The 12,402-nt window shown below is 31.2% G+C and overlaps 1 protein-coding gene across 2 annotated transcripts in view; it reads left to right on the top strand.

Annotated features, from left to right (window-relative positions):
* Nucleotides 1-8,232, top strand: part of Tok (tolloid-like protein 1 tolkin) — a 33,410-nt gene extending 25,178 nt beyond the window's left edge. For both annotated transcript variants that reach the window (XM_083035606.1, XM_083035605.1), the window contains exons 9-15: nucleotides 874-1,341; nucleotides 1,520-1,642; nucleotides 1,742-2,060; nucleotides 2,866-3,157; nucleotides 3,587-3,800; nucleotides 4,007-4,257; nucleotides 5,325-8,232. In XM_083035606.1, the coding sequence (XP_082891732.1) occupies nucleotides 874-1,341; nucleotides 1,520-1,642; nucleotides 1,742-2,060; nucleotides 2,866-3,157; nucleotides 3,587-3,800; nucleotides 4,007-4,257; nucleotides 5,325-5,486 (1,829 nt within the window). In that variant the 3' untranslated portion in view covers nucleotides 5,487-8,232. The remainder of the gene's footprint in view (nucleotides 1-873; nucleotides 1,342-1,519; nucleotides 1,643-1,741; nucleotides 2,061-2,865; nucleotides 3,158-3,586; nucleotides 3,801-4,006; nucleotides 4,258-5,324) is intronic.
* Nucleotides 8,233-12,402: the final 4,170 nt, after the last annotated feature.

Below are 12,402 nucleotides of genomic sequence, written 5' to 3'. Positions count from 1 at the left end.
TTTTGTATTTTGTTTCGGACGGAAAAAAGTTCCGACACATTTTTAACATTTAGATTTGCTTTGAATATCCGGGTATCCAATATTGACAGAAAGATTAAAGCAGCTGTTTAACAACTATTTCAGTATATAAAACCTCTATTACTCATTCAATAATAATAAGTGCTCTTGAAAAATGCATTTTTTAAGAACATCGTTCATTGATATGATTTTTAGAGTTGCTGAAGGTATAAAATTTACTTTTGGATGAACAGGCAAAAGTTGTATGAATTATGCAAATTTTTACAAGCGAATTGATCAGTTCAAAAGTAGCCGAAAAAGAAAACTTTAGACTGAAAGGTTCTATCACATCCGCCTTATAGTCCAATCCTCGCTCCATCGGACTTCTTTTTGTTTGATCTCCTTAAGGAGTCATTTTGTGGAATCAGGATTTCACAGCAACGAACAAGTGAAAACAAATGTCCAAAATTGACTCAGACTTCAAAACAAAGAATTCTTTGTTGCTGACGTAAAAAACCTAGTAGAGCGATGTGGGACAAGTGTATAATTGTAGGCAGGATATTGTCGAAAAATAGGTGCATAAATCATTAGATTCATTGAATAAACCAGTATTAAAACAACAGCCGTTTGTCCCTTTACTCATTGAATGATTCTCGTTCTTACAACAGCCAACTTATCTTGAAAAAAGAAGTGAGAGTGTTGTACATATGTACCCAGATAGCAAAAGTAGTCATTTTTACATCAAATTCACGTCAAAAAGACTATACTGTTGCTACCTGGATATATCAGTGAGAGGAATCAACTTGAAATAAATTGGGGAGCAACAAAAATCGATACCCTAATTTTCTCATGATAACACTATCATTACCAATTCAGGTCGATATTGCGGCAGCGGTAAAATGCACGAGCCAATAGTGTCGAGCGGAAGTCGTATGCTGGTAACATATGTGACATCCAGCAGGCAAAGTGGTCACCGTGGTTTCATGGCCAGTTACGAAGCCGTTTGCGGCGGTGATGTCGAATTGGACGGGATAGGTCATTTGGAATCGCCTAATTATCCCGAGGAATATCAATCCAGTAAGGAGTGCGTGTGGAAACTGTCTGTACCCCAAGACTATCAGGTGGCCCTGAAGTTCCAGTCTTTTGAAATCGAGAACCACGACAATTGCGTGTACGACTATGTCGAGGTGCGTGACGGACATAACAACGATTCTCCTTTAATCGGCGTTTATTGCGGGTACAAGATACCACCAGATATCAAGTCGACGGGGAATAAGCTACTTGTTAAGTTCGTCAGCGACGGTTCCGTGCAAAAGGCTGGCTTCTCGGCAACTTTTATGAAAGGTGCGTAACATAACATATAACAGATAGCATAGTAGGTATGTATACATACATATTGCTCAGCAATTACATACAATCCCGCATTGCGTGAAGATGTTTTTGTTATAATTGTATGATGCTTTTTAATGCAATAATTGGTATATATGTATATAAAAAATGCTACTCTTTAACAATATTTAAGAATTCGACGAGTGCGTATTAACGGAACATGGTTGCGAGCATGATTGCATCAATACACTCGGTGGATATGAATGTTCTTGTAAAATGGGTTACGAGCTGCATTCGGACGGCAAGCATTGCGAAGGCAAGAGACTACAATAATTATCTTGAATGCGGAACAATTTGTCCGCTTAGATAATCTTATAGATAATCTTAATCTCTGACAATATTATTCGTTTGACAGATGCTTGCGGTGGATTTTTTGATGATAGTAACGGCACTATCACGAGTCCATCGTTTCCTGAGCCGTATCCAGGAAACAAAAATTGCGTCTGGGAAATTATTGCGCCGCCTCAATATCGCATTACTTTAAATTTTACTCATTTCGATCTCGAGGGTAACAATATATATCAGGAAGAATGCGAGTACGATTCCATGGAGGTCGCGAGTAAGCTCGGCGATGACGTTCTCAGAAAGCATGGGATATTTTGCGGCGCACGATTACCGCCATTAATAACGTCCGAGGGCAATTTCATGAGAATCACCTTTACGTCTGATAACAGGTTTTATTTCATATGCATTTATATTGTCATATTTTTCACTATTTTTAGCTTATTATTAGATATTAAATCACTTGTACCTTGTGAAAGAAGAAAAAGAATACAAGATAAATTTTTCATTATATGGTTTGATAAAAATTTATCTCTTAATAACTGATGGGGTGGATAAAATAACTTTTTGTTTTTACAAAAAAATTCTCCCTCCCTCCTTCTCTCCCTCCCTCTCTTTCTCTCTCTCCCCTCTTTCCCTCCCTCCCTCCCTCCTTCCCTTTCTCTCTCTCTCTTTGCTCCCTCCTTCTTTCCCTCTTTCTCTTTCTTCTCTGCTGCCCTTCTCTCTCACTCTCCCCCTCTTTTCCTTTTCCTACTTTGTCTCTCTCTCCCCTTTCTTATTTAATTGCTTGGAAAGATTCAAAATTAAATAAATAAATTAGTATTAATTAATTAATACTATCATCATTTAATCATTTAATCATTTAATCATTTAATTTTGTGAAAATACATATTAATAATATAATACATATAATGTAATACATATAATACATCTATTAAAATTGGAAATAAGTTTCCGATACAGAAAATATAAAGAAATCACAGAATATGTTAAGAATCATGTTTCACGAGAGTTATATATAATTCGAAAATATTAAATATAATATAAGAATTATTTTTTTAACGAAGTAATTTTACGAAGTAAAAAGGTTTAAAATATTCTTACATAAAACATTTATATTAGCGTAAATGTTGGGACACAATATTTCGAAAGATATGATTAATACTTGTTATTTGCGCTACATGTTTTATTAAACAGCATCCAAAAGTCGGGTTTCGCTGCCATATTTTTTACGGATATCGACGAGTGTGCCAATAACAATGGTGGGTGTCAGCATGAGTGCAAAAATACGATAGGTTCTTATCAGTGCTCTTGCCACAACGGTTTTACACTTCATGAAAATGGTCACGATTGCAAAGAGGGCGGTTGCAAATACGAGATTACGGCGCCCGTGGGAACAATTACCTCACCGAATTATCCGGATTATTATCCGGGCCGTAAAGATTGCGTCTGGCATTTTACCACGAAACCAGGCCATCGGATAAAATTGGTTCGTATCTTTATGTTATTATTTAAATAACAGTTAGTAATCTCGTTAATTTAATTTCACTTTAGTAGAAAAAAAGTGTGCAAATTGAAAACTTGTACATTGCTTCCTCATCATTTCGCTCATTAAGCTTCCTCTATGAGCAGGCTGGTTTTTTAATTTTCCTTTTCCTCATAGAGGAAACTTAATGAGCGAAATAGAATGGTGAGGAAGCAATGTGCAAGTTTCCAATTTAAAAAAAAATAATTTTTTGATTATTCAAAATAAGTTTTTGAACATTCTGAACACATTGGTATAAAAATCTGAAAACAAATTTTTTTCACGAAAATAAAACTTCCCTCTATGAGGAAACAAAAAAGAGTGAAGAATTTTGGAAGAGAAAAGAAGAAAAAGACATTTTATCAAGAAAAAAAAGTTATGCATATTTTGCAGATCTTCAAAGTTTTCGAAATGGAGTCGCATCAAGAATGCGCATACGATCATATTGCTATTTACGATGGAGATTCGCCAGACAGCCTTACCTTAGGTAGATTTTGTGGTACCAAAGAACCGCATCCAATTTTAGCAACTGGCAATCAAATGTACATGGTTTTTAAGAGCGACGCTTCTGTGCAAAGGAAAGGATTTCTAGCGACTCATAGCACAGGTAAATTTGTTGATAAAATGGTAATTGAATTGATAATTGAGTTTTAACACAAATTTTCTAATTCGAAAATGTCGATATAAATAATATTAAATTCGGGGAATGAAGGATCTTTGAATTTGGATGCTTTCCAGCAACAAAACACAGTCATACACAAACACACACATACATACACACACTCCAAAATATAATACTTGCACATGTTACAGCTTGCGGTGGTCATCTTATGGCAACGGATAGAGTAAAGCACTTGTATTCTCATGCTAAATATGGTTATCATCATTACGATCATAGAACCGATTGTGACTGGGTAATAGAAGCACCGCTTGGCAAAAATGTTCATTTGTCTTTCCTTGCGTTCCAACTCGAATATGAAACCGAATGTGGATATGACTTTGTTGAAGTATTCTCCGGTTTAGATGCATCCAGTCCACCATATGGGCGATTTTGCGGTAATTCCGTAAGTGTATATTTTGTTCAAACATTTTTAGCTATGTTTTACATCGACCAATGATATGCATATATGATATGAGAGCATACGAGGAACATTCAATAAGTAAAGAGACGAATGACTGTTGTTTTAATATGATTTTATTCAATGAATCTAACGATTTACCTATTTTTCGATATAATCCTCTACTGCACTTATATATCTGTCCCATCGCTCTACTAGTTTTTTTATGCCAACAACAAAGAATTCTTTGTCTCAAAATCTGAGCCAGTTTTGGACATTAGTTTTCACTTCTTCGTTGCTGTGAAATTTATCCTTGAAGGGATCAAATAAAAAAAAGCCCGATGGGGCGAGGTTTGGACTATAACGCGGATATGGTAGGATCTTCCAGCCTAATTTTTCAATTTTTCTTTTTCGGTTACTTTTGAACTGATCAATTCGCTTGTAAAAATTCGCATGATTCATACAATTTTTGCCTGTTCATCCGGAAGTAAATTTTATACCTTCAAAAATCCCAAAAATCTTATCAATGAACGATGTTCTTCAAAAATGCACTTTTCAAGAGGACTTATTATTACTGAATGAGTGATTTGAGGTTTTATATATACTATGAAATAGTTGTCAAACAGTTGTTTTAACTCTTCAATGTTGGATACCCGGATATCCAAAGTAGCTCTAAATGTTAAAAATGTATCGGAATTTTTCTTCGCCGGAAACAAAAACTACAAAGGATCTTTGTATTCGGAATCCTCTTAAAATATAACTGGAAAGAATATTCGATACAGGTGTAATAAAGAAATTGTCATAGTGCGCAAAATGTGTGGAAAATGCAGTTAGTATTTGAGTACATATATATATATTGATGAAATGGTGGAAAAATTACGCATTGACAGAAAGGTTAAATTGATGATAGTTAAATTGGTATACCAATTTATGATTTTGAAGTATCGTGTACTTCTTATTTAGACATTTTTTTACCTGCAGCCGATTTTATCTCTTTACTTACTGAATAACTCTCGTATTTTGATACGTAGACAACAATTGTTACATATAAAATTTTGGTCACTATCTTGCAGAATACCACGGATTTTATTTCTATGAACGAAGCATTGCTGGTAAGGTTTAGAACGGATGATACAATTTCGGGCAAAGGTTTCGTAGCCATATTTGTAGCAATTGATCGACAGGACAGTGAAGAAAATTTCGGTGGTGAAGACGATGAAGACCAAGATCTTTGATTTTTAGTTCATCGATTGCCTGATCGATCGAATGAAATGATCGAAAATGAATGAATTCTGAGTTTTGGATATTCTTGCGAAAAATACTAGTTTTACGACAATATATGATATATATATATATATATATATATATATATATATAAACTATATATTACACGCATATTTTTCTATATACGTTAGATAAAATTTTCATCAATGTGTTAAAAAGCACGTTGGTTTCTCAAAGAAAGATATACCACACATTGAGGACAAAATCATCTGAATCGTCTGAACCGAAGCTTGAAATAAATCTGTCTCCCATGATCTAATGATCTAATGTGATGATTATTATCGATTATCGATAAACACGAATATTTTTTTCTTTTATCATAATATCCGGTAAATGCATATTAACTTTTTATCGCGCAATGATGCACACATCACATTCCATAAGACATCTGAATAATTAGATCGAGTTGTGTATGTGTGTAGTGTTTTATTTCTCGAGCCACATTAAAACAGATAAATATACATATATACGAATATAAAGAATATAACAATTGCGTTGAGCAATTTGCAAAAGTTCGGCAATTGTCGATGATGACATATATAGTTTTTCGCTTGTGCCTCACGGTCTAAAATTACAAAATAAGAAAAATAAGAAGCGAAATATTCTATATCAAGTAATCATTAATATATTATCGCTATAAAAGTTAATTTCTACAGTACATTTAGCAACAATGTATTTTAGTAATTAAACGAATAATTAATAATGTGGCAATCAAATATGTAAACAATTTCTGTATTTAGAAAACAATTATCTTATTTGTCTTAAACTACTAAAATTACACTAGTTTACAAAAAAATATTTTTTTTTATTATTTTAAACCAGACAAGGTGTTTCTTATAGATTTTTGGATGTTGAAAACAATGCCACAAGCCATTTTTCACCAGCACACCAGGTTTCCAAAATAATTGAGATTTAATATGCAAAAAATGGCTTTTTCTGCGATATTTGAGATTTTTTGTGAAAAAAATTAATATTATCTATAAATTACAATTTATGAGTATAATTATATGACTTCATCATAGGCAGAATATTTGCTAGATCAGCAAAACTCTCTGTATTTAAATCCTTCCTAACATGACTAAAAAGTAAGATATTGAAATAAAAAAAAATGCATTTTGTAGGAGATGAACAATATATTCATAATATTTGATCAGACTTTTCAGATAACATTAACCTTTTTTACAAAAAAAATCTCAAATATCGCAATAAAGCCATTTTTTACACATTAAACCTCAATTATTTTTGACATTTGATATGCTAGTGAAAGATTTGCGGTATCATTTTCCAAAAATCTATAAGAAACACTTTATCTGGTTTAAAATAATTTTTGGCTGTAAACTAGTATTATATTGTTCACAAATTTTTCTTCAACAGACACACACACACTTTAAAATAAAAAAATAATTAACGTAACTTTTCTATATACGCAGCCCAGTTACGTGCCATATATACAGTAAAACTTTTAAAATATAAAGTTGTCTCTGTTACTTTTGGTATTTTTTCACACATATACTTTTATGAACGTTAATGTCGTGTCTTCGCATAATATCATATGTAGTAGGCAGATTGGACATAACAGCATTTTTGTTTTCGAAAAATTTTTCTATTTTTTAAGAGAGCGAAAATTATTATAATAAAGTTTAATTGTACTTAGAATTACATCTCATTAATTTTATAACACGTTTCAAATCAATAAGAGCGAAAAATTGTTTATAGGAAAAGAATTTTTTAAAAGTGTTGCGTCGTTTATTGAGGGCCTACGTATAACACATATTTACTATTAACACATATACAATAATTATATATTAATATATATATATATATAAAATCGAAATCGGTACAGTAAAGCTTTTTAAATTTGGCCCCTGTTATAATTTTGATTAATTAATAATCCCTCCAAACAACTAATTTGAATACTTATCGCATTAATTTTTCTTTAATTTTTCTTTTTCATGACTTTTATTCAAGCCAAAATTAATGAGACTCTACTGTATCACGTGCAACCGATATATCGACGAGAATAAGACAATTTTCTTGTTGATATTGTTCTGACGAGGAACAAACACTGCCTAGATGACAGTAATATATAATATCGATATATTTCATGTTTCATATTTAACAATGGAACGAATAGATTATAGAAGAAATTTAGAATTTAGATTTGACTCATTATTATACTTGTGTCTGAGATGACATTTTATAATATATAATAACTGCATCGAGACGATGCCAATTCACGATTTTGCCATGAATTCGTCTCTCATCGCGTGCAATGCAATTTTGTATCGCGATATAAACATAAATTAATAAATATATATATATATATATATGTACAAAAAAATGGATTACATATATAAAAGCCAATAGTGTTTCGTAGATATTACACGTTATGTTTTCAATTAGAAGTTATCGTCGAAAAAGTACAATATATCACGTGATTTCTAAACACTTGTAAAAATACATATGTGATATAAATAATTTTATATATGTGTGCATGTGTGTGTGTATGTGTGTATGTGTGTGTATGTGTGTGTATGTATACATGTGTCATTTTAAAGTATCCGACACACATTCCGCCGTACGCTTATTGTATAATTAAATTAATATAGTTAATTATAGATAACATCATTTTATATGTAGCAGCAATATTAATACTACGTAGCCTATTGAATTATTAAATAAATATTGAAACGTTTAGATCGTTTATTCTCCTTTGATTCTGATAAAGCTTCTGATAAGGGGCTGCGCACAACAAAAAGAAATAAGGAACAGGGAATAAAGAACAGAAAACAGGAATAGGAAATATAGGAAACAGTTCAATATAAAACATATGAAATATAATTTACTAACGCAAAATAGGGGAACAGAGGAATAATGCTAAGGTAAAGTGATAAAATTTCTCTATTCTGCGTTACTAAATTACATTTTATATGTTTTATATTGAAATGTTCTCTATTTCCTGTTCTTGATTTCTGTTTTCTATTTCCGGTTTCTTATTCCTTTTATTGTGCGCAGCCCTTACTTATATATTTTAATATATAACACAGAAAATAATCGTCAAAAAATTTTAATTGTTTATGAATATGTAAATGTACATAAACCAAAAAAAACGAGAATTTTTAATACTTTTATTTGCTTGGCATATATTTTTTAAAGAAAATTATACAATTCATTATTTTAATGAAAAAGTTAACATAATTTTTTATAAATTTTTTTATATAAAGTTAACATATAATTTCTTAACTCTTTTCTGAATTGCGCTCTAATTGATTTTTCGTGATTAATCTACATATACAGATAATGTTATATATATATATACCATATATATATATGTATACATGCAATACACTCCCGATACGATGCGCAACAGCGGAGCTCTATAATAGTACAAAGCGTTGATCTATAACAAATAAAAACACAAATTATATGTATACAAAATAGTTTTCAAAATAATACTTAAAAAAGTCAATAATGCGCAATTAAACTTTTATTCGTATCGTAAAATATATTTAATAAAATTACGTCATAAAAATTATTAAACTTTTTAATTATTTTTTTAGATCTAAAAATTTATATAAAATATAATAAAATTTAATTTTTAAAAGTTTTAAGTTAAATAATTATAAATTGTATAAACAATATTAAAATTATATACATATAATATATATATATATTATATATATGTATATATATGTATATACATATGATAACATCTTTTATTATTAATTATCTAATTATAATAAAGTTTAATGTAATATTTTTTTTAATTTTCTGTAAATTACCTTAAACATTCATATTAATTTTTTTCTCAAATTATTTTTTTAAATTTTATTCCAAATTTATTCTTAATATTAACTTATATTTTCAACTTTATTTTAATAAAAATTTAAATAATAAATTTATATAAATTATATCCAAATAGCAAACTGACGTCATTATGACGTACGCTTGTTATCTGGGATATATAATATATAAATTATAATTTATACATAATTATATAAATTATATATAAATTATATACATTGGGTTGAACGGAAAGTTCGTGCCGTTTTTTGGTCAAATTTTTTTTTATTTACATGTAACTTTATTCATTAAGGTATTCGCCGTTTTTCTCGATAACTTTTAGCCAGCTTTATGATTCCATCCATGTACAATAGAACTTTTCAATTTTCTGGGCAAAAAACTGTTCCAAGGAAGTGAAGTTGTCATGTCTCGGCAGAAATTGATACAGCTTGGCTGGGATGTTCTACCCCACCCGCCGTATTCACCGGACCTTGAACCCTCCGATTATATCATTTATTCCCTGCAAAATTTTCTTAACGGCAAGAACTTCACTTCCTTTTGGAAGCCTGCAAAAATAACTTGGAACAATTTTTCGACCAGAAAACTGAAAAGTTCTACATAGATGGAATCATGAAGTTATCCAAAAGATGGCTAAAGGTTATCGAGAAAAACGGCGAATACATTAATGAATAAAGTTACATGTAAATAAAAAAAAATCATCTTTCAATTTGACCAAAACAAACGGCACGAACTTTCCGTTCAACCCAATATATATACACTCGGCCAAAAAAAGCGGTACACTTAAAAAGTAGTATAAAATTCTGAAAGTTTAAGAATTTATAACTCAGCTAATAATTATAATAACGAGGTGTTTAAAAAATGAAAATAAAGCTTGAAGTCTGTAGTTTGAGAAAATTTTAGTGTCAATTACGTGAAATGATCAATTTTGCAATGACAAATGACAGAATAAAAACCTGCAAAACTGATAAATAAAAGTTCCACTTTCCTGAATTGCACGGCGTAAATCAGTTGAAGTAGCTCAATGGGATAAAAAACACGTAAAAATTCAAACTTTTCTCTTTAAAATGCGCTTTGGCGGAACTCGATACGATAATTTTTCGCTGAGTTATCTCAATTTGAAAAAAATCAGTTTTTTAACGACAAATTATGATTTAATTTAAAATGTGTATCTGCTATCTTTATCAATTCGAACCGTTGCAATTCTATTAAAAAATGTTGCATTGAATACGGGAGATGTTCGGAAGCGATACAAAAATCGTGTCGGACATCTCGCGCAAACAATGTCGGTATGAGTTTGGCATTACTTCCTCTGAGATCGGAGGGTATCCATGAGGATTTCCCTGCGTAAAAAAAAGACAAAAAAGACAAAAAGTCACACACACAGATGCAATTTTACACAATGTGACTTTTTTCTTTTCTTACCGGCAAAAATCCCGCGAATATCCTATTCGGACTTTGTTTGCGCGAGATGCACGATTTGCATCGCTTCCGAACATTCTGCATTCAATGCAACATTCTTGAATAGAATTGCAACGATTCGAATTGATAAAGATAGCAGATACACATTTTAAATCATAATTTGTCATTAAAAAATCGACTTTTTTAAAATTGAGGTAACTCGAACGATAATAGCAAGAAATCGTATCGAGTTCCGCTAAAGCGCATTTTAAAGAGAAAAGTTTGAATTTTCACGTGCTTTTTATCCCATTGAGCTACGTCAACTGATTTACGCCGTGTAATTCAGGAAAGAGGACCTTTATTATATTTATCAGTTTTGCAGGTTTTTATTCTGTCATTTGTCATTGCAAAACTGATCATTTCACGTAATCGGCACTAAAATTTTCTCAAACTACAGATTTCAAGCTTCATTTTCGTTTTTTAAACACCTCGATATCATAATTATTAGTTGAGTTATAAATTCTTAAACTTTCACAATTTTTTACTACTTTTTAAGTGTACCGCTTTTTTTGGCCGAGTGTATATAATTATATATAATATATATATATATATATTTATATATAATTATATATTTATTTATATATTTATATATAATTATATATTTATTTATATATTTATATAATAATAATAAATTTGTTTTAATTATAATCGGATGCTTACCGCATGGTGTTGCTCCGCCGTAGCCCGATGCCTCCCCGGGTCTCCTCTTCCTCTTCCTTTTTTGTTCGTACTTATTATAGTGTCTTTTTGAAACTTATACACAGCACACGCTCGCGATAATATATACGATCACGCGTGCGCATTAATCAGCAAAATAAAATTATTTGAACGACACTCCCGACATTAATCATATGCGGTTTTATACGGCACTTCCGATTTTAATCGGGCGATACGTCTCCCGACATTAATCGTACGTAACTTATTTTCATACTTCGGCACTCCCGCTTTTAATCGTACGTATATTTTATGCGCTTTTGTTAATTATATATGACGCATATTTGAGAAAACAGTATGCGACAATTATAATTATACGAAGCTACGATCCGCGCGGCGCGACGCACGAAATTTACGCGGAATGTCGCCGCAGTGATGCCAAAACTGTCTATTTAGAATCTATATATTATTATCTAATTAGAAATTATCAGTCTTTGGCGGTTAATATAGCGTATTCGATTTGTTGATTCTGCCCACGACTCTATACCCGACTCCGAGTCGACTTTGAGTCGAGTCTGGTCAAACTCGGGTCCATTCCGCCATGATAATTTAATTACAAATCGAACTTTCGATCCGACCCGACTCGACTCAAAGTCGACAAATCGAATATGCTATAATCGATTATTGAAAAGATCGATTAACGTATAAAGCGCTTTTTACTTGACGTGACAAGTGTTTCGAACAATATTTTTTGATCGGCCATAATCAGAAGAAAGAACCATTTTTCCTCTTGTTTCAGAACAGTTTTTTTTTCTAATCGGGACAAGAGGAAAATGGTTCTTTCTCCTGATTGGCCGATCAAAATATTGTTCAGAGTATTTGTCACGTCGATTAATTGTGAACCTAAAACTTATAAGTTTTTAAATCGTATCTCTAACAATAAAATAAAAA

This window comes from Prenolepis imparis, unplaced genomic scaffold (genome assembly GCF_030444845.1).
Source record: "Prenolepis imparis isolate NDT839.2.m4 unplaced genomic scaffold, iyPreImpa1.0 SCAF_4, whole genome shotgun sequence".
Taxonomy (NCBI): Eukaryota; Metazoa; Arthropoda; class Insecta; order Hymenoptera; family Formicidae; genus Prenolepis; species Prenolepis imparis.
This window is presented reverse-complemented; position numbering and strand designations above follow the sequence as displayed.